General features: G+C 48.9%; 2 protein-coding genes across 3 annotated transcripts in view; one reads left to right on the forward strand and one right to left on the reverse strand.

Annotated features, from left to right (window-relative positions):
* Window positions 1–1,902: 1,902 nt before the first annotated feature.
* Window positions 1,903–20,490, reverse strand: RS1 (retinoschisin 1). Of its 2 annotated transcripts, none has more exons than XM_079320453.1 (5): window positions 20,418–20,490; window positions 6,275–6,380; window positions 3,480–3,621; window positions 3,154–3,349; window positions 1,903–2,064 (listed from the first exon to the last, which is right to left on the reverse strand). In XM_079320453.1, exons 1-5 carry the CDS (start codon window positions 20,466–20,468, stop codon window positions 1,912–1,914), a joined length of 648 nt encoding a protein of 215 aa, XP_079176579.1. In that variant the 5' UTR covers window positions 20,469–20,490; the 3' UTR covers window positions 1,903–1,911. The 2 variants fall into 2 exon arrangements, with proteins under 2 accessions (XP_079176579.1, XP_079176580.1); XM_079320454.1 differs by lacking the exon at window positions 20,418–20,490 and adding an exon at window positions 6,696–6,722.
* PPEF1 (protein phosphatase with EF-hand domain 1) overlaps window positions 20,240–20,892 on the forward strand; it is a 38,379-nt gene continuing 37,726 nt past the window's right edge. Inside the window, exon 1 of the mRNA XM_079320428.1 lies at window positions 20,240–20,735. The gene's annotated coding sequence lies outside the window, so the exon portion shown is untranslated. The remainder of the gene's footprint in view (window positions 20,736–20,892) is intronic.

The following is a 20,892-nucleotide window of genomic DNA, read 5'->3' on the forward strand; positions in this document are numbered from 1 at the left end:
CTCCTTCCCCCATTACCATCCCTCAGGACATGGAGCAGAGCTGCCTGTGCTGCTTTTAGGGCAGGGAGAGCCATGTTGGCAGTTGCATCCAGGGTCTGGAAATGCTTCAGCTTTCAGCATTAACAAGACAAGAGCTGTGATGGCTGCTGGGGAGCCCTTGTCTCCCTCGTGCTGGAAGTGCAGTGCCTCCAGGGAAGCTGTTATACCATGCTGATCCCACAGCTTGGCTGCTGAGGAAATGCCCTGAGCTCAGTAGATCTTCTTAGCAGAGCTTGCCTTGACTGTTCAGCATGGAGAAAACCACACAGTGATTTCTTACTAAGAAAACGTGTCCCTAGACAAGTTTGTGGATAGGCAAAAATCCTCTCCATGGATGAGGAGGTGGGAGGGAAGCAAGGAAGTGCTGGTGTATAGCAATCATCTCTGCAGATGGGAATTGGTCTTTTCTACATCTCTATAGACTTCATACTGTTGGTTAGCAGAACAGCTTTCAGACTTGCCAGAAGAGCTGATTTCCCTAGCAGCTATTATTTGTCTCTATATACAGGAATAAAATAAGGCAGAAACATCTGCACTCACAAATAAATGTGATGAATTACACAGCCATCCAAAGGTTTTTCTCATGTTTTTGGTCACATCTCATTTGCTTTTAGTGATATCTGTACTCCTGTTCTGAGCATTCACAGAATTCACAGAATTCACAGAATTCACAGAATCGTGAGGCTGGAAGAGACCTTCAAGATCACCAAGTCCAACTCATGCCCAAACACCTCAACTAGACCATGGCACTGAGTGCCACATCCAGTCTTTTTTTAAACACATCCAGGGATGGTGACTCTACCACCTCCCTGGGCAGACCATTCCAATACTTTATCACTCTTTCCATGAAAAACTTTTTCCTAATATCCAACCTATAGTCACCTCTCTGCTCATAGGGATAAGGATAGGACAGGAGAGGCAGACAGGCTGCCTCAGTGTCTTCATGCCTCTCCTCTCTTCCCTGAGACAGTTTGGGTTCTGATGCTGTGACTCTTTGGGATGGATGCACAGATTGTTAGAAAATAGGGAGAAGGTCTCTGGTGCCTGCCAGGTTTGCGCTGCAGGTGTGTGGGAAGGCAAACCAAAGCCATCACTCCAGAGCTCCCCTCAGCCCTCCCTCATGGGAGCCGTGGGTCTGCAGTTCCCACCTGGGCTGTGTTGGGCATCGGCTCCTGGGCTGAGACAGGGACTGGGCTGTCACCCCAGGAAGATGGGTCCCTCATCCACATGCCCCAAATTCCTTGGGTGCTCAACACCCACTGGAGATCAGGCCATGGAGATCAAACAGTTAAGAAGATGTTTGTGCCCAAACATCCACAGGGAGCAAAGTGCTGGAGTGCCCAAGATGTGTCAGTGCAGAAACAGAAAGGATACAGAGAGGGTTTACCCACCTGGTGCTCAAGACACTGATATCTGCCCAAAACCAGCCCCAGCAGCTCAGACCAGAGGGTTCCTGCTACAAGCAAGCACGAGGTGATGTGAGAGTGTGAGGTTCAGACGGGGCTGTCGTACCAGGGACAGGCCTGTCTCAGGCCATGAGATGTCTGTCCTGGCTTACACCCAAAGAGAATCTGAGCCCTGCCTTTGGACTCCACCTGCCCGTATTTCAGGACACTGTGATGATCTCTTCCCCAGCCCAACACCCAGGGCCAGAAGCACGGCATCTCACAGGATGCAAGTCACGGCCCTGAACCTTCCCCTTCCCCAAAGTGTGTCCCACAGCCCCATCAGCCGCACAGCAGGCGTGGTGGGAAGTACCATTTTATTGCAGCCAGCCCTCCCTTTGCAGGCTGGAGCAGGCCGGGACAGGCCGGGACAGGCCGGGACAGGCCAGGGCAGACTGAGGCAAGCCGGGCCCCTCGGGCACAGCGCTCAGCCACACTTGCCCAGGCACTCGAGGAGCTCCATGCGGATGGCGATGCGCACGTGCCAGCCCAGCGGGATCAGGCGGATGTAGCGCGCCACGATGGGCGGCCGCAGCAGGTTCTGCACCGACGACGAGCGGTCCGAGTTGCCATAGAAAACCTGCGAAGGGAAGGGAGGGGTGGTTGGGGGCTGGAAATCCTGTCCCTTGAGTTTGGGGTGACTGTGCAGAGCAGAGGCTCCTTCCCCTCCACCCTCAAAAGAAACAGCCAGGTGTAGACAATTTGCTATTTTCTAAGCAGGCCATTTTCCCCCATCAGTCCTGCACGTTTTACGGCTAGGCCAGAAAATCTCACCCCATTCTCATACCATTCTCTCTCAGTTGCCCTCCTGTACCATGGCACTGCTTTTTTGGAGTGAACATCGTTGACTTTGGCTCTTTGAAGTTCGTGAGCCAGGCTCCAACACAAGCCAATATAGACCAAAAAAAAAATATATGTGAGGGCCCATTCCTTGGCCTGTATGTCACATCTGCTGCCATGACCTGATTTTCTGGGAGAACTGAGCATCTCCCCAGGGTCGCAGGAAGTACAGCAAAGCCAGCAGAGTCTCTTTTGCTAGGACAGGGACCTTCCCACAGATAGGCATTGAGGACACCTGGGCGGCAGCAGCTGTGGCATCCCCCAGCCCACCTGGACTGGACAGTGATCAGAGGCAACTCTGTAATATCTCCCCAGTGCAATTTTTTGTTTCAAGTCAACCAGTAAGAAGTGAAGCATGGAAATGATTTAGTGGTTATAACTTAACTAGCTGCAGATTTTGTCTGGGGGGTTTTCCTGCACCAGGATCACACACTATCCCCGGACATGGCAATAAAAGAAATCCCCATGCAGTGCTGAGGCATGGCTGGGGCTGTGTGGCCACAGCTGAGAAAGAGATTTTATCATGGAGGTGCTGCCTTCTCTGGAATGCCAGCTAATGTCTCTGGGCTTAATCTGGACTCCAGTATGATCATTAGAAAACACAAATAATGTATTTTGTCCTTCTGCACTGGTCAGCATGACACACTCTCAGCTCAGGGGGAATGGCCCCTCTCTGTGCTGCTCCCTGATGCAGAGTGAGCACTGAGACCCATCCACCCTGCTGCTCCCACAGGACCTCCTTTTGATGCACCTTCCCCATAGACCTGTTGTCACCATACACGCCACCCTTCCAGCCCAAGAGCAAAGTGGGCCAAGACTGGTGACTGACCCGGTTGTTCCCGGTCTGGTCCTTGTAGTAGACCCAGTTGAGGTTCTCGTCGGTGCGGTACTGTACGCTGTACTTGGTCATCCACTCGTCAGCGTCACAGCGCCCTTGTGTGAGGATCCCCGAAATCACCTTCACCTCCTTCAGGTCGATCTGCAGCCACTGTGCAGTGTCCTGGTATTTGGAGAGCCACGCACACCTGGGGGGACACCACCAGCCCCGTTCTGCCCTCCACTGTGCCCTCCCAGGCAGATTGTCCTGTCCCCACATGGCCAGGGCTCCCCAGCCCCACAGCCCCAGGACCCCTCAGGGAGCATTTTTGAACTCACCCAAAGCCTTGGCCGTTGAGACGGGCCTTGTTGGCTGTCCAGGAGGAGTACCAGCCCGTGTACTGCTCAGGGTTGGAGCAGCTGATCTGGTCTGGGGTGACAGAACCAGACTCAAAGCCCAGGGGCTTGTGGTAGGGACACTCTGGAGAACAAAGGTAAAACTTAAGGGACAGAAGTGGCTCTGTTTTCTGGGTGTGTTTGCACACATATTGTGAACATCACCTGGAGTTCCATTGCTCTATGCTGGAAATGGCCACAACCTGCCCTGGGGCCATCGAATTTTCATTTCTAACCTTCACTTTTGTTAATTTCTAACTTTTCTTTCTCTCTCAAACTTACTGGACTTGTTCTGACTGCAACCTTTTGGGGGAAAGGCTTTATTCAGATGTTGCAGTCTGAATCTCCCTCCTTTAAGCATGTGGAAGAAGAGCCTGACTGTGTGCATCAACCTGGATCCAGCCTCCAGGCTGTCAGCTTTCACCTGGTCCTTGAGCAATGCTGGGCACTTCTTTTCTTGCTGGGCTTTATCTCCTTTTGCCCCTCCAATGACTGTCTTGATTTATGGCTCTACTTGCACTGCAAAATTGCTGAGCCAGCTCTGGTCATTCCTCCACAAGCACCCTCATATCTGAATTTTCTGGTATGGGGACTTTCTTTGTGTCTGGAGGTTGCCTTGCCTTGTGGAAAACTTGCAGGTGATCTGGTGCCAGTGAGGTGCCATGCTCAGCCCTGCTGAGGGCTCAGGAATTTCCATCTCAGTTTTTGACTGCAGATCTTAAAGGTAACAATCCTGCCCCCACAACTGTCTACTTCAATAGTGAGAAATTCAACACGACTATGACTGGCTGCAAAACTACTGGAGAAAGACATATTCATTTGTCATTAAAACTTTCTGTGGTTGGGCCACCACACAGTGCTCTGGAAGGGAAGACTTTAGTGATGCTGAGCACCTGCATGCTACCTGCACCCAGTTGCAGGGTTTTTTTGTTATGATTTTCTTTTTTCTTATGTGATCAGGTTATTATTGTGTATCATGACATACAGAATAAAGGCACTCAAGTGTCACAAATGGATTGCCTAGGCAAACATCTATATCATGGGCAGCACTTCCTGATTTTTCTGATTTTGCAGCCTGTGGAGCCTCTGGAGTCCCCAAAGGTAATTCTGTCCCTCAGCTTAGCATAGTTGGTTTCATGGGTTTGTTTCAGCAATAAAGGAACAAGCAAAGCCTGTGGGTAAGAGTCTTCCTTGCCTTATCCATGCCTGAACAACCACCATGGTGCATCATGTTAAAAACAATCAACATATTGGGAGCATCAGTGGCTGCCTAGAACCTGGCATGACTGTGGCCTCCCCACTGCAACTCCCCAGCACTGCAGCCATGGGGTCGATGTCTCATTAGCAAGCTCTACTAGGTCAATATTGCATGCATCAATATCTCGTTAGCATATCTTGCTCAGTTGGGACCTCATTAACATGTTTTTCCCCATGAAAACATATAGCCACTGTCCCGCCTTCCTCCAGGCATGGAAACATCATGCTTTTCCACCACGTTAAAAGCCTTGCTCCCCTTGTGCAAGAGAGTGGCTGCATGTGTTTACTATTCATCAGGCTAATCTCAAACACCACCCAACTTTACTTTTAGCAACACTAATCCACAGACCACACAACTGTAATGCAATTAGCAGGTCACCTTCTGGTGAGTCCGTTTGTGCTGTGCACAGGGACCTGCCAAAACAGACGCCTGCCTGCCCAGCCAGAGCAGCTGAACCACTGAACACTGTTACTGCCAAGCCAGAGAAAAGTCATGCAGTGTTTGGGAGGCTGGCTGTCCTTTCAGCCATGCAACAGCAGCTCTGCATGGCTGCTCTGCAAACTGTCTCTGGGCAGCAGGGAATGCCAGGCCACACCACTGGGCTGGGCTGGGCTGGGCTGGGCAAGGGGGATGCAAATATTCCCTCTCTGGGGACAGCGACAGTGGGAGTTACAGTGGAAATGTTCCTCATTCAGGAGAACAAGGGAATGCCTTCATTACTCAGCTACATAATACTAATGGAAGAAACATCGCCTCACACTTGGCCTGGCCGGGAAACCCAGCACAACTCCTTGCACACGTGTTCCTTGGCCATGGACAGATCAACCAAACCTGCCACTTTCCCTTCCCTTCCCTTCCCTTCCCTTCCCTTCCCTTCCCTTCCCTTCCCTTCCCTTCCCTTCCCTTCCCTTCCCTTCCCTTCCCTTCCCTTCCCTTCCCTTCCCTTCCCTTCCCTTCCCTTCCCTTCCCTTCCCTTCCCTTCCCTTCCCTTCCCTTCCCTTCCCTTCCCTTCCCTTCCCTTCCCTCCCCTTCCCTTTTAAAAATATGCTGCGAAGAAGGAATAAACTGTTTTGCTTGATCCCTGGAGAGCATCCCTAGAAGATGTCACAGGCTAAACTGCAGCAAGGCAGAATAAGCCTGCATGGTACAAGAGGTTTCCTACAGCAAATCCTACATATGGCAGTAGCTCCCCCAGCCAGTTTCTGGAAGCAACAGCACCAAGGGCTCCAGAAGAAGAAAGACACAAATGTCCATTGTCACTGGCCACCATGGGCCACCCTAGGTGACCTCCCAAGGCCCAGGCATGGGGGCTGCCTCTGATAGTGCAGGGTCATCCCCTCACCTCATCAGAGGTGGGGCTGGTTCAGTTCCACCAGCCCCATCAGCAGCTGATTTGGAAGGTGGCAGCTCTGCAATGCCAGTGCAAAGGGGAAGCTGCTGCAGGGCACAGACAAACACAGCTGAAGGCTCTCTCCATTACCTGGCATGCACTCTAAGCCATTATTCTCGCTGGACCACACTGAGTTAGGGCCTCCTTGGCAATCGCATTTGCAAGCCTTGCTGTGCCACAGCTCCAGTCTCTCATCCTAAGTGAAAGGTAAAAAACGACCAATAAATCAATGTAGTCATCAACATTAGTGTCATGAGGCCAAATCTGAATTCTGAACCTTAGACAAATGTTTGTGCCTCTCTGGACTGCTGTACCTTTTCTGAGACCCTTTCCTGTCACCAGCTCAGCAGGAAGCACAGAACGAGTTGGATCCCCTTGGATTCAGCAGTCAGAGGATGTGCCTGAGCTTGAAGGGCCAGGTGCCATCCCTCCTTTGCCCCAAGGCACCAGGGCTGGGCAGTGTTAGAGCCCCAGCATTCCCCTGGCAGCTGAACTATCCAGAGAGACTTACCTCTCCTGGGGAGAGGGCCATCACAGCTGGGCAGTGGGCGTGGAGGGAGGAAGAGAGAGAGAGAGATCAGAAACAAAGATGCTGTAAACATCAGGAAATACAATCAACATTTACTCCTGAGATAGAGACAAATAAATAGAGAAGGACTGATGAATCTACCACATTTCCCCAGGCTGACTGCCAGGAGAAGGCAAGAGAACATGGGCAGGAACAGGGCACTGCATGTGCTCATGTGTGTGCTACTCCTCCATCGAGTTTTCCTTCAGATGCCTTTGGCATCCTCTTCCTGATGAGATACACCTGAATTACCCTGAGGAAAAACACATGCTGGACTCTTCAGTCTCTGCTTTACAGCTAATTTTGCAAATTTTTTATGTCTTCCTGCTCTACATTTTCCCCTTAAAATGTTTAAGCTGATGAACTTCAAGGGTGAAATCCTAGCCTGGTGCCACTGCAGATCCCAAGAATCTTTGGAGGAGATAGGGCACCTCACAAAATGCTTGGGCTGAGATCACTCCCTCTGGGTGTGATGGAGAAAAAATAAATGTAAATAGGCCTTCCTAATCTGTCTTACAGACAGACTCCATTTTTCCTTTCTTAAGGAAAACCAGTAATTGTGGCTGTGGAGACAGAGACGCTATTTTTGCAACATCTGACCTGTTTTATCTCCTGCCTCTTACTGAGCAATGGCTTTTTTATGAGGCTTTTTTCTTACTGAAAAGGCTCTTCGTGCTTCACAGTGAAGTCCAAAGCAGAGTATGTTAATAGCTTTTAGACCGGCAGAATATTTCCCAAACAGGTATGAAAATAAAATAATAAAAAATTAATCCCATGACTGCTGATAACTCATCAACACAAGTCAAATGTCAAACATCAGACTTTCAAAGATGTAGGGAATCTACAAACCAGTAAGGAAAAAGTGATTGAGCAGGTAAAAGCTTGCATATAGGAGCCATGAGAAATCTGCCATCTCCAGAGGTTTTGTGAATACGAAAAGACGATTTTTTCACCAAATCAATTAGACTCTGAATTATTCACTGAAATCTAGTCATGATTTATTCATTCATACACTGTCACTTTGCTGAGCCTAGGAAGCTCCAGCTAATGCTGGGGATTTACATCTTACATTACTATAGCAAGTTTCATCTCAAACACAGAGCAATTATAATCAGCTGAAATATAAACTATATACAAAGCTCTGTTTATTACTGAAATGCTACTGCTGCTTGGGTGTGAAAATGAGTGGAAATGTATCAAGAGTCTAAAAAAAAAAGACCTCCAAAAGCAAAATGATAAAGAAATTTTTTAAAAATTGCTTTCTCTAACACAGGGATGGTCTCCTGTGTTTCAGTGTCCCAGAGCAGTATTTCTCACATCAGGAACTTATCACATTAACCCACAGCACTGGCCCTGGCAGAAAAAGCAAACACCAATCTACAATAAAACTCCACTGTGCAATCAGAAAATCAAGGCAGAGGGGCAAACTCAAAGCCACTCCAGTGCTGTGCCACATGGGGCAAAGAAGTTTGACTTAAACCTGTGTAAAGATAATTTAAGAAGTTAATGCTGTCTATCAGTACAAGAGAAACCAGGATTTTATCCCTTTCCAAAACTGGACCACCTGTGCCATTGACAGAAATGCAGTGGCTGCCTCTCCTGCCTGCCCTGAGCTGTTTGATGCCAGTGCTGGAGAGGCATTAGTACCTGGGGTGAGAGATCCAGGCTGCAGGTGTCTCTCCTGCCCCCTGGCCCATAGAGTGGTGTCCTGTCCTAGCAGGTCAAATGCCCTGCTCCAGGAGCACCAGCTACAAGGGAAGGAGTCCTGATTTTTGTGGAGAAAACTTTTGTGATTTTGGGTTTTTTGTTGTTTTTCTTATGGTGGTTTAATGCACTTTAAAAGGCTTCTTCTGGATTATCGACTCCAGCCACCATCCTAAGGAAGCTTTGTTCCATGACTGTAGTGTGGTGAGGCCTGTTCTGGAGCACTCCATGCCTGGGGTGGGGAAAGGGGATGTCTGTTACCAGGATGGTGTAGGATATTGCTTTGTGACCATGCTGAACCCTTCAACAGCCCTCCTGAGCCCCTCCCTTTGAGACCCAAGATCAAAATTTAATACACCATTGACATGTGCAGCTGGAAAATCAACAGCTGTGAGTCAAACAACAGGAAAAATAGAATAGATTTCAGGTGAGTGGGTGTATAGTAGTATCAATTCAACCACCAGGGATAAATCCTCCTCGCCAGGTGACCCAGCATTTTGTAGGTGGCTGCACTCAGCCAGTGGTGCCTGCTCCTGAATTACCAGAGTGGCTTTCAAGGCTTTTAGCCTCATCTGCCAGGGGACACCACTGCAAATCAAACTAGGGTGTGAAATTCAAGCCCAAAAGCCCTTTTTTCAATGCAAGGTTTTATGGGGTCAGTCCCACAACACACAGTAGTTCAAAGGCAATGCCAGGGTGCCAGGCAGTGCTGGCATGCTGCCCCTCTGGCTGTCCTCTACTCCTCACCACATAACTTGCTGATTTAAACACCTCAAACAGGAGTTCAGCCTCCCCTTTCTCAGCTAGGAGAGGTGAACTGCTAAGGGCTCAAGCACACGGGGCTCAGCCATCCAACCATGGTACAGGGAGCAGCAGGTTTGGCATGGGGTAAGCATAGCACTGGGTGGCCAAATGCCCTCCTGCCTGGGCAGTGCAGCCTGATAACCCCTGGCACTGGGAGAGGAAAGCAAATGAAAAATGCCCTTGCCTGCAGTTGGCCATAAAACATAGTAATTGATATATTGGTGTGTTTACAGCTGTGACAGGCCCTGTCCTACAAAGGAAATGAGGAGGAAAGCTGGCTGCCAATAGTCTAAAAATGTGATGGACAGCATGCTTTTATAGCGAGCATGTTTGCCTTCAAGGAAGGTTACAAAGATAATTGGTAATTGTAGGTCAGACAGAACGAATTGCTGCAATTCAAGGGAGAGTCATAAGGCCTGTATGGCCACCAGGGGCTGTTTTAAAAGCACAGGACTGACAAAAAACCCAAAACATTTAAAAGGAAAGAGCTCTATTTACAGCCCTCCAGGACCTTCAGCAAACGATCAGTCCAGTGAAATAAACTATTATCTGTGTTTGTGGGAGGCAGATAGATAAGGCATGTGCCTTTCCTGTCCCTTCATCCCACCCTGCAGTGTGTTGTGTCCAGAGCACTGCCATGCACAAATGTTACTCCACAGCACAGGATTTAGGGACCAGGGCTTGGGTCAAGATCCAGGGGATGATTTTGTGCCAGGGAACCTGTGCCAGTGAGACTGGGCTGGAGCCCAGGTCCTGAGATGTCTCCACCTGCTGCTGAGCAGAGTGAAGGGGAATGATACCCCAGGAACTGGTCTAGGTTTTGGGCAGAAAGAAAAGAGCTAGCAGAAGTAGCCCTGGGGTGCCAGGATGGGGTTTCCTGAGATGGAAGTTGGATAAAGCAGCAGGCACAGCTTAGGGCTTCTTGGAAAAGGGGTAATCAATAGCAGGGAAACTCAGCTGCTGGCATTTTAATAACAGGAACAGGTAATTGTGCTTCTTGTAAAAATTGTAATCAGTAGGAATGTGGTTAAATAAGAAAAATAAGGGAGGGAGATAAGTGTGGGCAGAAGTAACACTGCCAAAGGCTGTGTTCAACACAGTAACTCTGAGGAACCATATTCACTATCCTGACCATAAAGTCACAGCAGCAAGTAATCTTTTAGTGTAGGAATTAATGACAGATACACAAGCATGAGAAAACACATTATAAATATAAAAAGAAAGAAATAAAATATAACACGGAAAAAATGTCAGTCACTCAATTTACTGGAATAAGTTCATGTTAATTTCATCATTGCCAGGAAAGTATGTGGAAAATGTTAATATCTTTATTTATTTACTTTATTATATAGGTGTTCTAGAAGCTTCAGCTGCAAAATAGTTGATTTTTTGTCTCATCTCTGCAAGCAACATCTCAGTTTAACAGCGCTCAGAAAGGTAAATTATTTTTTCTCCCCCAGTGGAGAGCTATGCCCCCACGATGCTGCAGTGCTTTTTTGGTACAATGACTCCTTTTGCACAGATAGTCACCTGCTTCCCTTCTGCACCTGTGGGTTATGGAGTAGGGGAAAGGAAAACATCTTAAACCCCAGAAAAATAAGACTGGAGCCCCAGAAAAGCTCTAAAAAGTCACAAAAATGGCTGGAATGGGTGGCAGTGGTTTTACCATGCTTTCTGAAAGGCCCTCTTTTCCCTGAGCACATTAGATAGCATCAGGAAGCAGAGTTAGGTAACAGCCTGTAAGCAATACAGAGGGTCGAGACTGAAAAAAGCATTGCAGTGCCTCCGTGCCCATTGGGTGCTAGTTTTTATCTTGCTATATTATTAACTTAGCCTATTTTTACATCCCAGCCCTGAAAATCGTGCCAGCGACCGAGGTGACTCACATCAGGCTGCACCAGCCCCCGTAAGAAGGTGCATTTCGGGAAGTGGCACATTCTCCCCATCTCTCCTTGCCCCTGGGCCAGAGGCAGTGGCTCCAGGGGTCCCTGCTGCAGCTGTGGCCGGTCCCCAGGCCCCCTTGGCAAGCACAGCTCCTCTGCCCACACGCTTCGTGATTGCCTTTGTTGATTTTCCCCCGGGGCTTTTTCCATGGCCACGCCAGGCAGGCTCCATGGGACTGTGTGTTGCGCAAACAGCACCTTTATTTCTAAAAACCGTGGACTTTAAATGGGAGCTGTGCCGGCAGGCAGAGGCCTCCAGGACACATGCAGGTCTGTGTCCACCCAAAAACATCGAAGCCAGGCTGGCCTGGTGAGAGCAGGGTGCCCATGCAGGGACTCCTACAGCCAAAGCCAGGCTGGCCAAATGCCCAGCCTCTGCTGCAGATGACATTGTGGCCCCAGCAGCAGCCAGCAGGGACCAACACCCAGGTGTGACCACACATCAGCACTGACCTCTGCTGATGGCTGCCAGGCTCAGCCTGAGCAGAAATAGAGGGCAGGAGGACATTGGCCTGCAAAGGAGAGGTCTCATCCTTTGTGCTGATTCTTGCTCAGGCTTTAAATAGGCTGTTCTTTTCCTACTTCGTTTTGTGGGGATTCTTCACAGTTGTATTATTTTAATTTCAATTTCATTTTCTTTATTTGAATTATTTTCATTAGATTTTTCTTTTCATTCATTTGTGTTGTGTTTCATTTAGTATTTACTGGTATTTATTTGAAGGCAATAAAAAACATATTGAAGTAATCACAATTACACCTATTTAATTAATATTAATTTCTCATTTTCCATAACGTTTCTACTTTTTTTTTTTTTTCATATCGTAACAATATTTGAAAAAAGCTAAATTAATGTGTAAGGAAAAAAACCATAACCTTTTCCTCCCTTTTTTCTTAAGAGATGTATAATTAATTATTTTTTTCCCCCAAAACATTCCTTAGAAATTCTCAGCATTTTCTAACATTATGGACGTGTTCGTTCCTTCCTACTTGGAACTACACAGAACATTGCCTGCATAGTAATTTCATTAGATGCATTGATTATGTCTGCTACTACTCAAGTCTACTCGATTATGCCAAAGGGCAGCATTACTCAAGATGTTGTTTACAAAGGCATGTTTGGGCCTTGAATTTTTTTACCTGTTTTAGGGGGGGAGGGGTCTTGTTTTGGTTTGTTTTTTGGTTTTGTTTTTTTTCAAAGCTACAAAAAACAGAGGTGAAAAAAGAGAATCCTCCATTCTGGGTGTGCAGTTCCTGCAGGCGCAGCGGGCACGGCGGCGCGCTGCGGGAGCGCGGCTGTGTGTGCGCGGCTGTGTGTGCGCGGCTGTGTGTGCGCGGCTGTGTGTGCGCGGCTGCGGGAGCGCGGCTGTGTGTGCGCGGCTGTGTGTGCGCGGCTGTGTGAGCGCGGCTGTGTGAGCGCGGCTCCGGGAGCGCGGCTGTGTGCGCGGCTGTGTGTGCGCGGCTGTGTGCGCGGCTGCGGGAGCGCGGCTGTGTGAGCGCGGCTGTGTGTGCGCGGCTGTGTGCGCGGCTGTGTGTGCGCGGCTGTGTGTGCGCGGCTGTGTGTGCGCGGCTGCGGGAGCGCGGCTGTGTGTGCGCGGCTGTGTGTGCGCGGCTGCGGGAGCGCGGCTGTGTGCGCGGCTGTGTGTGCGCGGCTGTGTGTGCGCGGCTGCGGGAGCGCGGCTGTGTGTGCGCGGCTGCGGGAGCGCGGCTGTGTGTGCGCGGCTGTGTGTGCGCGGCTGCGGGCGCGCGGCTGTGTGTGCGCGGCTGTGTGTGCGCGGCTGCGGGAGCGCGGCTGTGTGCGCGGCTGTGTGTGCGCGGCTGTGTGTGCGCGGCTGCGGGAGCGCGGCTGTGTGTGCGCGGCTGTGTGTGCGCGGCTGTGTGCGCGGCTGCGTGAGCGCGGCTGTGTGTGCGCGGCTGTGTGTGCGCGGCTGTGTGAGCGCGGCTGCGGGAGCGCGGCTGTGTGTGCGCGGCTGTGTGTGCGCGGCTGTGTGCGCGGCTGTGTGTGCGCGGCTGTGTGAGCGCGGCTGCGGGAGCGCGGCTGTGTGTGCGCGGCTGTGTGAGCGCGGCTGCGGGAGCGCGGCTGCGGGAGCGCGGCTGTGTGTGCGCGGCTCCGGGAGCGCGGCTGCGGGAGCGCGGCTGCGGGAGCGCGGCTGTGTGTGCGCGGCTCCGGGAGCCCGGCTGCTGGAGCGCGGTTCCGGGAGCGCGGTTCTATAAGCCCGGCTACTGGAGCGCGGTTCCGGGAGCGCGGTTCTGTGAGCCCGGCTGCTGGAGCGCGGTTCCGGGAGCGCGGTTCTATAAGCCCGGCTGCTGGAGCGCGGTTCCGGGAGCGCGGTTCTGTGAGCCCGGCTGCTGGAGCGCCGTTCCGGGAGCGCGTCCGTGTCGCGCCGGGCTCGGACGCTCCCCTCGCCAGGGGCAGGGCCCGCAGCCGCCCCTCGCAGGAGCCCTTGTGCTGCTCCATGTGCTGCTGCTGGGATTTGTCCCCAGCGAACACACGCCCGGCCAGGGCGCGGGTGCTCCTCTAAGCCACTTGCTCTGCCAGGGAAAATAAACTAAGCGGCTTATGGTGGCATCAGTACACGTAGCCCCGAGGGCTGACCTAGCGGCACCTTCGTGCTGAGAGAGCAGGAGCGTGAGGGGCACCGGGGCTGCTCTCTTTTTATCATCAAGAGGACACTTAGACCGCAAAATGGAAAACCAGTAAATTAAGAAATACAATAAATTAAGAAAATAAATTAAATGCCAAAGTATCGATGCCTGGAAAGTGATCTTGCAACTTATTTTTCACTGCAGGGTCTCCAAAAATATACTGATGTGTGGGTGTCTATTAAAAGCAAGCTGTGTCTGGAATTCAGAGCAAAGTATATGAACTTATTCCAAGGACTAATTGCAGTGATGCCACCGATAGGGGGAAAAAGTGCTGCAGTCTGTATAAAAACACTTTTCCTAGAAGCTCAGGCACCAGGAACCTTCCCAAGTGAAACAAAGGAGAGTGAAGAGATAAGGTTCAAGGAGAACGTACAAATATTTGCTGGGAGATTAAAATAAAGACCTATTAGTTAGACAGAGCTGGGTACAGCCAAACATAATGAGATGAGATGAAGGCATGGGTAGTTGAGGAGCATTTATTTTCCTACCCATGAAAACTGGTAGAGCAAAATATTCAATGGAAACAGAGAAAAAAAAAACAGATAGAAAAAGCCAGACATATGAAAACACAAGGAATTCAACACCCACAGGAGAAAAGTTGGACTGTCTGATTAATCTGTTCCTCACTGCAACAGATCATACTTGATTCACACATTCATGTCAGTAGACACTGCCCACCACTTAGCAAGAGCAACCCTCACCCTCATTTAAGAATAAAGTAGCTTTGCATTGGCTTTGATGAAGCCAAAAATTTAAATATGAACCAGGAAATCATCTCCTTGTTCTCCACAACTGGGTGAATTTAAATGGAAGGAGACTGTGACCCTAAATTATCTGGCTTCTTCTATCTCCCGCTTACCTACTTTTGTTGTTACTTTTCTGAAAAATTAATATGAGAAAGCCTGAAAATTGATAAATACCCTTCACATTTTCTAGACTTACAAATTTCTTTTTGTTCTAGAAGTATCTTTGGAAGTCTTTTCCAGGGCAAAATACCTTGAAAGGTCTTTTAAAAAAGGCAGTCTTTATCAGCAATGTCTTGCTGCTAGAGAAAATGATCAGGTTTTGATTAATCAAGAGTTTTGATTAATGAAGGACCAGTCTTTCATGTTACATTGTACCTCATTTTTCAGCGTTATTATTTACACACTGGCTCAGCTGCACTACAATTTTCTTTACAAATTCGTATTTTGACAAATTATATGGCATTTTTTTTACACTGCAATTATTTTTTTTGAAACAGAGTTTTACTACTGAATATTCATAGAGCTGTAAGAATGCTGCTCACTCATGTACATAAATTACACATCTCCTCCACATTTTGCCTTTCCCGGAATTATTATGTTTCCATGAGAATGTAGAGAAGAGCTTGCTCTGTACCCCACAGGCCCTAGCAGAAGAAAGCATGGCTGAGACAAAAAACAAGGATATCTGAAAGCACCTCTCAGGAGGCAAAGTGCATACCTTTGTACCAGAAAAGAAGAGACAGCAGGACGCTCCCCATCTTGAACTGCATCTTTTCCTTGCTCTGTTGTGAATAGCTAGCTCCTTAGTGTACTGCTTGGCTTGATGGGAAGGCATGAGATTAACTTAAGCGTTGCCTAAGCACCTTACTCTGCTCCATTCCCATGATTTTATCAAGCACCATCAAGCCAACCACACAATTGTTACTGTCAAACTCCATCCTAGAGGCTGTGCCATCTGCAACAGTTTTCAAAAGGCAACAAGTACTGAGGTATTGAGACTCTGAGTGTGAATCTGACTGGACATGCAGACATATGTCCAAATAAAACATGATATACCTACATATAAACCACATATACACTCTACAGAAATGCAGATGCCAAATGCTTATAAGAGATGTATAGTACATATTGTCTATTGTATATAGCATGTATTCATTATCTTCCATCCCAATTATTTACCTCTATACTGGCAATGTCTTTCCTAGCAATAGCTGTGAGTAGAAGTCTGCCCTAGCCTTACTGCTCTTCCAGTAAGTTCTAATTGCACAGGGCTGAAAACTGCAATTAGTTGATCAAACAAAAATAGTGGTTTTCAGTTGTTTACTTGCTAGGCTGCAAAAATCTCTAACCAAAAATGTAAACCTCTCTTTGCTAACAATCCTACCTACAGTATTCTCTCAACCAGCCTACATCAAAGATTTGATTTTAGAATGACTGACTCAAGATGAAAACAGAGTGCTGGTGATTTCATTGGATCTTGCACCTGTTCCTCCAATCTCTGTTGATTAAATGAAATTAGCAGAATTTTTAATAGAGGTTTTTGAAAGCAGTTGCTTCAGAAGCAGCTTGCTTTGTTTCAAGAGATCTCAGATTGTATGCACTGGGAATAGATTAAGGCATTGCTTGAATTTCATAGACTGTTGTTGCATTAAGGCAGTTGTGTCTCTACTCTTCTGGTTTATATTCATTCAAAAATGCTGTGCAAACAAGGATGCTGCCTTTTTGAAAACAGTTCCCTGGGGCAGGATTCATCTCACTTGCCTTTGGATACCCACAGATTTGGAATGCCCTGTATACTTGTTGTCAGATACAGCATCCCACTGCAGTCACACCTCCAGTATGAACACATCCCAGACTCACCAGGGTATGTGACATGGATGGGAGGGGTCTCCCACCAAGGGGGCTCACTGCTTTGCTCAGCCTCAAGGAGTTTAACCTCCTCAGCCCAACACTTTTCCCACTTCACCCTACCTACATGGAGAGCAGGGTTATCACAGGCAAACAGATCCCTGTGGCACAGACATGGCCACTCTGCTTCATGGACCTGGGCCAGCTCACCCAAACCTTGGGGAAGAATCAAAGCATGACAGGGTGAGCAGGCAGGGCAGCTCATCACAGACACAGGAAGGGGGTCACTTTTCCAAGGGCAGGCTGCTCCTGAGTTTTTGCCAGAGGCCTAATGCTCATACATTGTTCCCATCTTGGGGCAGTGAGACCCACCAGAAGGTCCAGCCAGGAGCTTCTGGAAGGACCTTCATGACCAGGAAGAAATTGAGGGTACCAGGGCAGGCTCTGTGCATCTGCTGCAGTGCAGCACTCACTTCAGGCTCTACACAATATCCTCTTTATATTGTTCAGTCTAAAATGGGCTGCTCATGGGGACAGAGACTTCCAGAGCTGCTGAAGACACTCAGTTATCTATTCCCTCTCTGCATTGATGAGCAGTTGGTATCTAAATCTCTTGAGTTTGAAAATCCCAGCTTAAAAATCCCTAAATACCTTATCCCTACATCCCCATATCTCTTGGAAAATCAGACCTGAGCTTCAGCCTCTCACCTTATGGTCTCATAAGGACAGGTCACAGGGAAGGAGAGCCAGTCACACAAAGAGAAATCACCTACCATGCTTTAAAGAAAAGCTAAGCCAAATTCTCTCCCATCACTACATGCATTTTTAAATCAACTTGGTTTATGGTCACTGTTCAAATACATTTTGATTTTGTGTAAGAAATGCACAGGGAATGTGTTCAGAAATAGAACAGCTCTTATCAAAGAACATTTCATCTAAGTGGATACTCTTAAGACTGGTGGCTGCCCAGTTATAAAATTCCCTCCACACAGTAGGAAAGGCAGCCTTTGTTTAAAAAACTGTCTATAGCATTCAGAAAAACAAACTGGTTCATGTGAAGATTAGAAGAGTATTTAAATTAAATTCCCTATATAAATAGTATGCAGTTCAGACAGTGTTGATAGTCCTTCATTTTAATAACTGTAAACAACAAAACCATACTGCCACTGCAGACAACATTGCTAAGTGAATCATGTAGTTAATTCCTAGCAAGCACAGAAGTATTTTCAGGTACAGAAGGCAGAAAAAATTTAATGACCAATACATAATACAGCACCAGAAATGGCTACATTTGCCCTTTATAAAAAATAAATACAGTTTCAAAAAGGATAAAGATTAGTCTGGCATTGATTACAGAACAAAACTAAGACTAGTAAATGGCCCAAATTAAAACAGTTTGGTAACATTTTCACTGCTATGTAAAACAGGAACTGCCTGGGTAAGTTTGCTCTTTTGTCCATACACCTTCTTCAGCTCTATCTCATGTCCCATTAGCCCTAAGACATTTTGCTATGTTTTCATAGCCCTCAGAATTCTTGGTGCCTTTTCTTCTGCCATATTATGGAAAAAAACAGAGAGACCACCCTGCACCATGGAGATGCTTTTAGTCTGACTGGCAGCATTTGTGTGTGACCTCGGAGGGGAAGCAGGAAGCAAAAGTACTTGTGTGTGAGAGAGAAGTGCAACTCCAGATAGCAGTGTGATGTTTGTCCCCAAGTCAGAGTGCCAGACGGCTCCATCGGAGCAGCACACACGGATCCTGAACGCTCACAAGGAGCAGTGCCTCAGCACAAACGTGAGACTGGCACACTTTTGTTTTAGCACAGTCAGGGAACGAACAAAACACACATTTATGCATGTACGTGTGAACCACTGACATCTCTCAGAATCAGGATATGGATGTGTGGAGAGGGCAAGACTGCCCATGCTGGAGCTGCAGTGGTCTACACACATTTAAGATATTGCTCTCAGAATAAAACATTCATTTTACAAGTCTGAAGAGTGAGCTTAAGTCATCTTCTGAAAAGGAGACTTTTTCCTAAATGTAAGAAAACAAGAGGCAGATAATTACCCAGGCTGAGCACCAGGCCCAGGCCCATTCCCTGTAATTCATGCACTTGGAGGTGCTGTGGCTGTCAACAGCAGGGTAGGCACATGGAACCACCATCCCTATTAAATGGGATGTACCTACACCAAAGGCTTGCATATCCTGCATTGGGAGAACTCTGTCTGACTCAGCTTTGAGCCTGTATCCTGGAAGCAGCCAGTTGGTGGAAGACAGTTTACCTCAGATGGGGACCACATTGCTTTGGCTTCACCTCCTGTGGGCTGCACACACAATGCTAAACAAACAGGCAGAGGAAAGCCAGATCTGAGTACTTCTGCACTTTCAGAGTGCAGGATGCACAGGCCCTTAGCATCAGTACGGCATTTATATTACTATTTTAGGCTGCCAGGTCTCACTATGGGATGTACAGCTGCTTTCCACCCAAAAAAGCTTTGCAACCTGGCCCAGGCATTAGTCTGCAATCTCTATCTGCAATCTCCAACTGCAGATTGCCCATACCCCAGAGTGGTTGTTCAGTAAGAACAAGCACTGACAAAGGTTAGTCGTTTTCTCAATATATAATGATGAAGGTAAGTTTCTTAATAAGTCTCTGATTAAAGTAAGTTAAACCAATTTTTTCTCTTTAATCTTTAAGATAGGTAAATCACACCCTCCCACTCTGATCCTTCAAAGATACTCAAGAGCTAACTCCAGGTCACTGGAGCTCAGGGACTCTTCTCCTCCTCCTACACAGACATCTTAGCCCCAGCACTCGATATGGCTCCCACGCACAGACAGATGCTGTGCCAGCACCCATGCCCAGAGGTTACCCTTTTCTAAAGCCTTGCACGTGCTAAATGAAACAACATGCTGGAATTTAAAAGCTAAATTGCTCTGAGGCAAGCTGAGATGGCTCTTTCCCTCCCAGTTAATAAAAAGGATATGCACAGTACAGGGGAAAACACGGATAGAGTTAACTGTGCTTGCTAGCTGTGCGCTGTGAAAAGCACTGGCGATTCCCCAGCGCTCAAACACGTCTCCGAACACAGAAAAAGGCCCCAGCTCCCTCTGCTCCCGTGGGACGCCCCGGGAATGCACGGGGTGCAGCCTCGGCCGCTGCCTTTGTCCCTCGCTGCCGGGGAGCCGGCGCAGGCTCCTCCGCACCGCTCTGCGCCCTGTGCTCTCCTCGGGTGCTCGGAAAGGGGGCGATTCCTCTCCAGCGCTGGCAGCGAAAGGCTCCTCTTGCGGACGGGAGTTCCGTGCCGAGGTTACAGCCTGTGGAAGGAATCCCCTGTGACAGGGTTTCCCACTCGGGGCGCCTTGCTGCTCCCCCGGAGACAGCGCTCCGCCTCTGCTGCTCGCAGGGCCCACGCCTTCTCTAAGTGCTAATGAGGTTCCCCGTCTTGCGGAGGAAACAGCTAAACCGAATCCCAGCGCGTTAATGAAAAGAAATCACGGAAAACTCAGCAAGAACCGAGGGAAAGAAAAATTTCTATTTTGGCGCTGGTTCCACTGGGGCTCGAACCCAGGACCTTCTGCGTGTAAAGCAGACGTGATAACCACTACACTATGGAACCGCCACGTTCGCCTCCTGGCGCTGCACTGCTCCTATCGACTCGACTCTGGGCACGCCTCCCTCGCTCGCTGCAAAGTTCGGTATTTTCTCTTTAATTGCTGGCTGATTAAAAACAGATGTAGTAATTAAAAATTATCCTAATACATTTTCTGCCTTTCTGATAGCTACAGAGGGGCAGTGACGGGGGTAAATCAGCTCCAGGTAAGGCTCCTGTGCCGCTGCGTGTTGGGACAGCGGCGGGCCCCGCTCTGCCCGGCCGCCCCCGGCGCACAGGAGCAGGTAACGACCCTGTGGAGTGCGGGCCACGCTACAGGGAGCTCTCCCTTCCCCTGTATGTAGTCGGCACACGAATACCGAATCTCCTCGGTGAATCTTTGCCTTCAGCCCGTGTGCTCCCAATGCCATTGCCACTCGCCGAGCTTCGGGAAAGGGGTGGTGACGCGTAGATGAATTCCTCGGTACAGAAAGCTGTCTGAAGAACACAAGGCGGTGAGAGGCAGGAACGCCCGGCTCTTTCCAACTCCCCGGAGAGCACGGAGGGTTTTCCGCCCGCCTGTGGCAGCGCCGGGGGGCTCCCGCCGCGTCCGCGCCGCCGCCAGGGGGCGCCCTGCGCTCGGCCGCCGCCTCACGCCCCGCTCGGGCCCGGGGCCTGTGCGGGAAACACCGCCCTGAGTGCGGGTTTGGGTATCCATCCATCCATATCCATCCATCCATCCATATCCATCCATATCCATCCATCCATATCCATCCATATCCATCCATCCGTCCATATCCATCCACCCATCCATCCATCCATCCATGCACCTTCTTGTCACCCCTTACACCCCGC

This window comes from Erithacus rubecula (genome assembly GCF_903797595.1).
Source record: "Erithacus rubecula genome assembly, chromosome: 1".
In the NCBI taxonomy this organism is placed as follows: Eukaryota; Metazoa; Chordata; class Aves; order Passeriformes; family Muscicapidae; genus Erithacus; species Erithacus rubecula.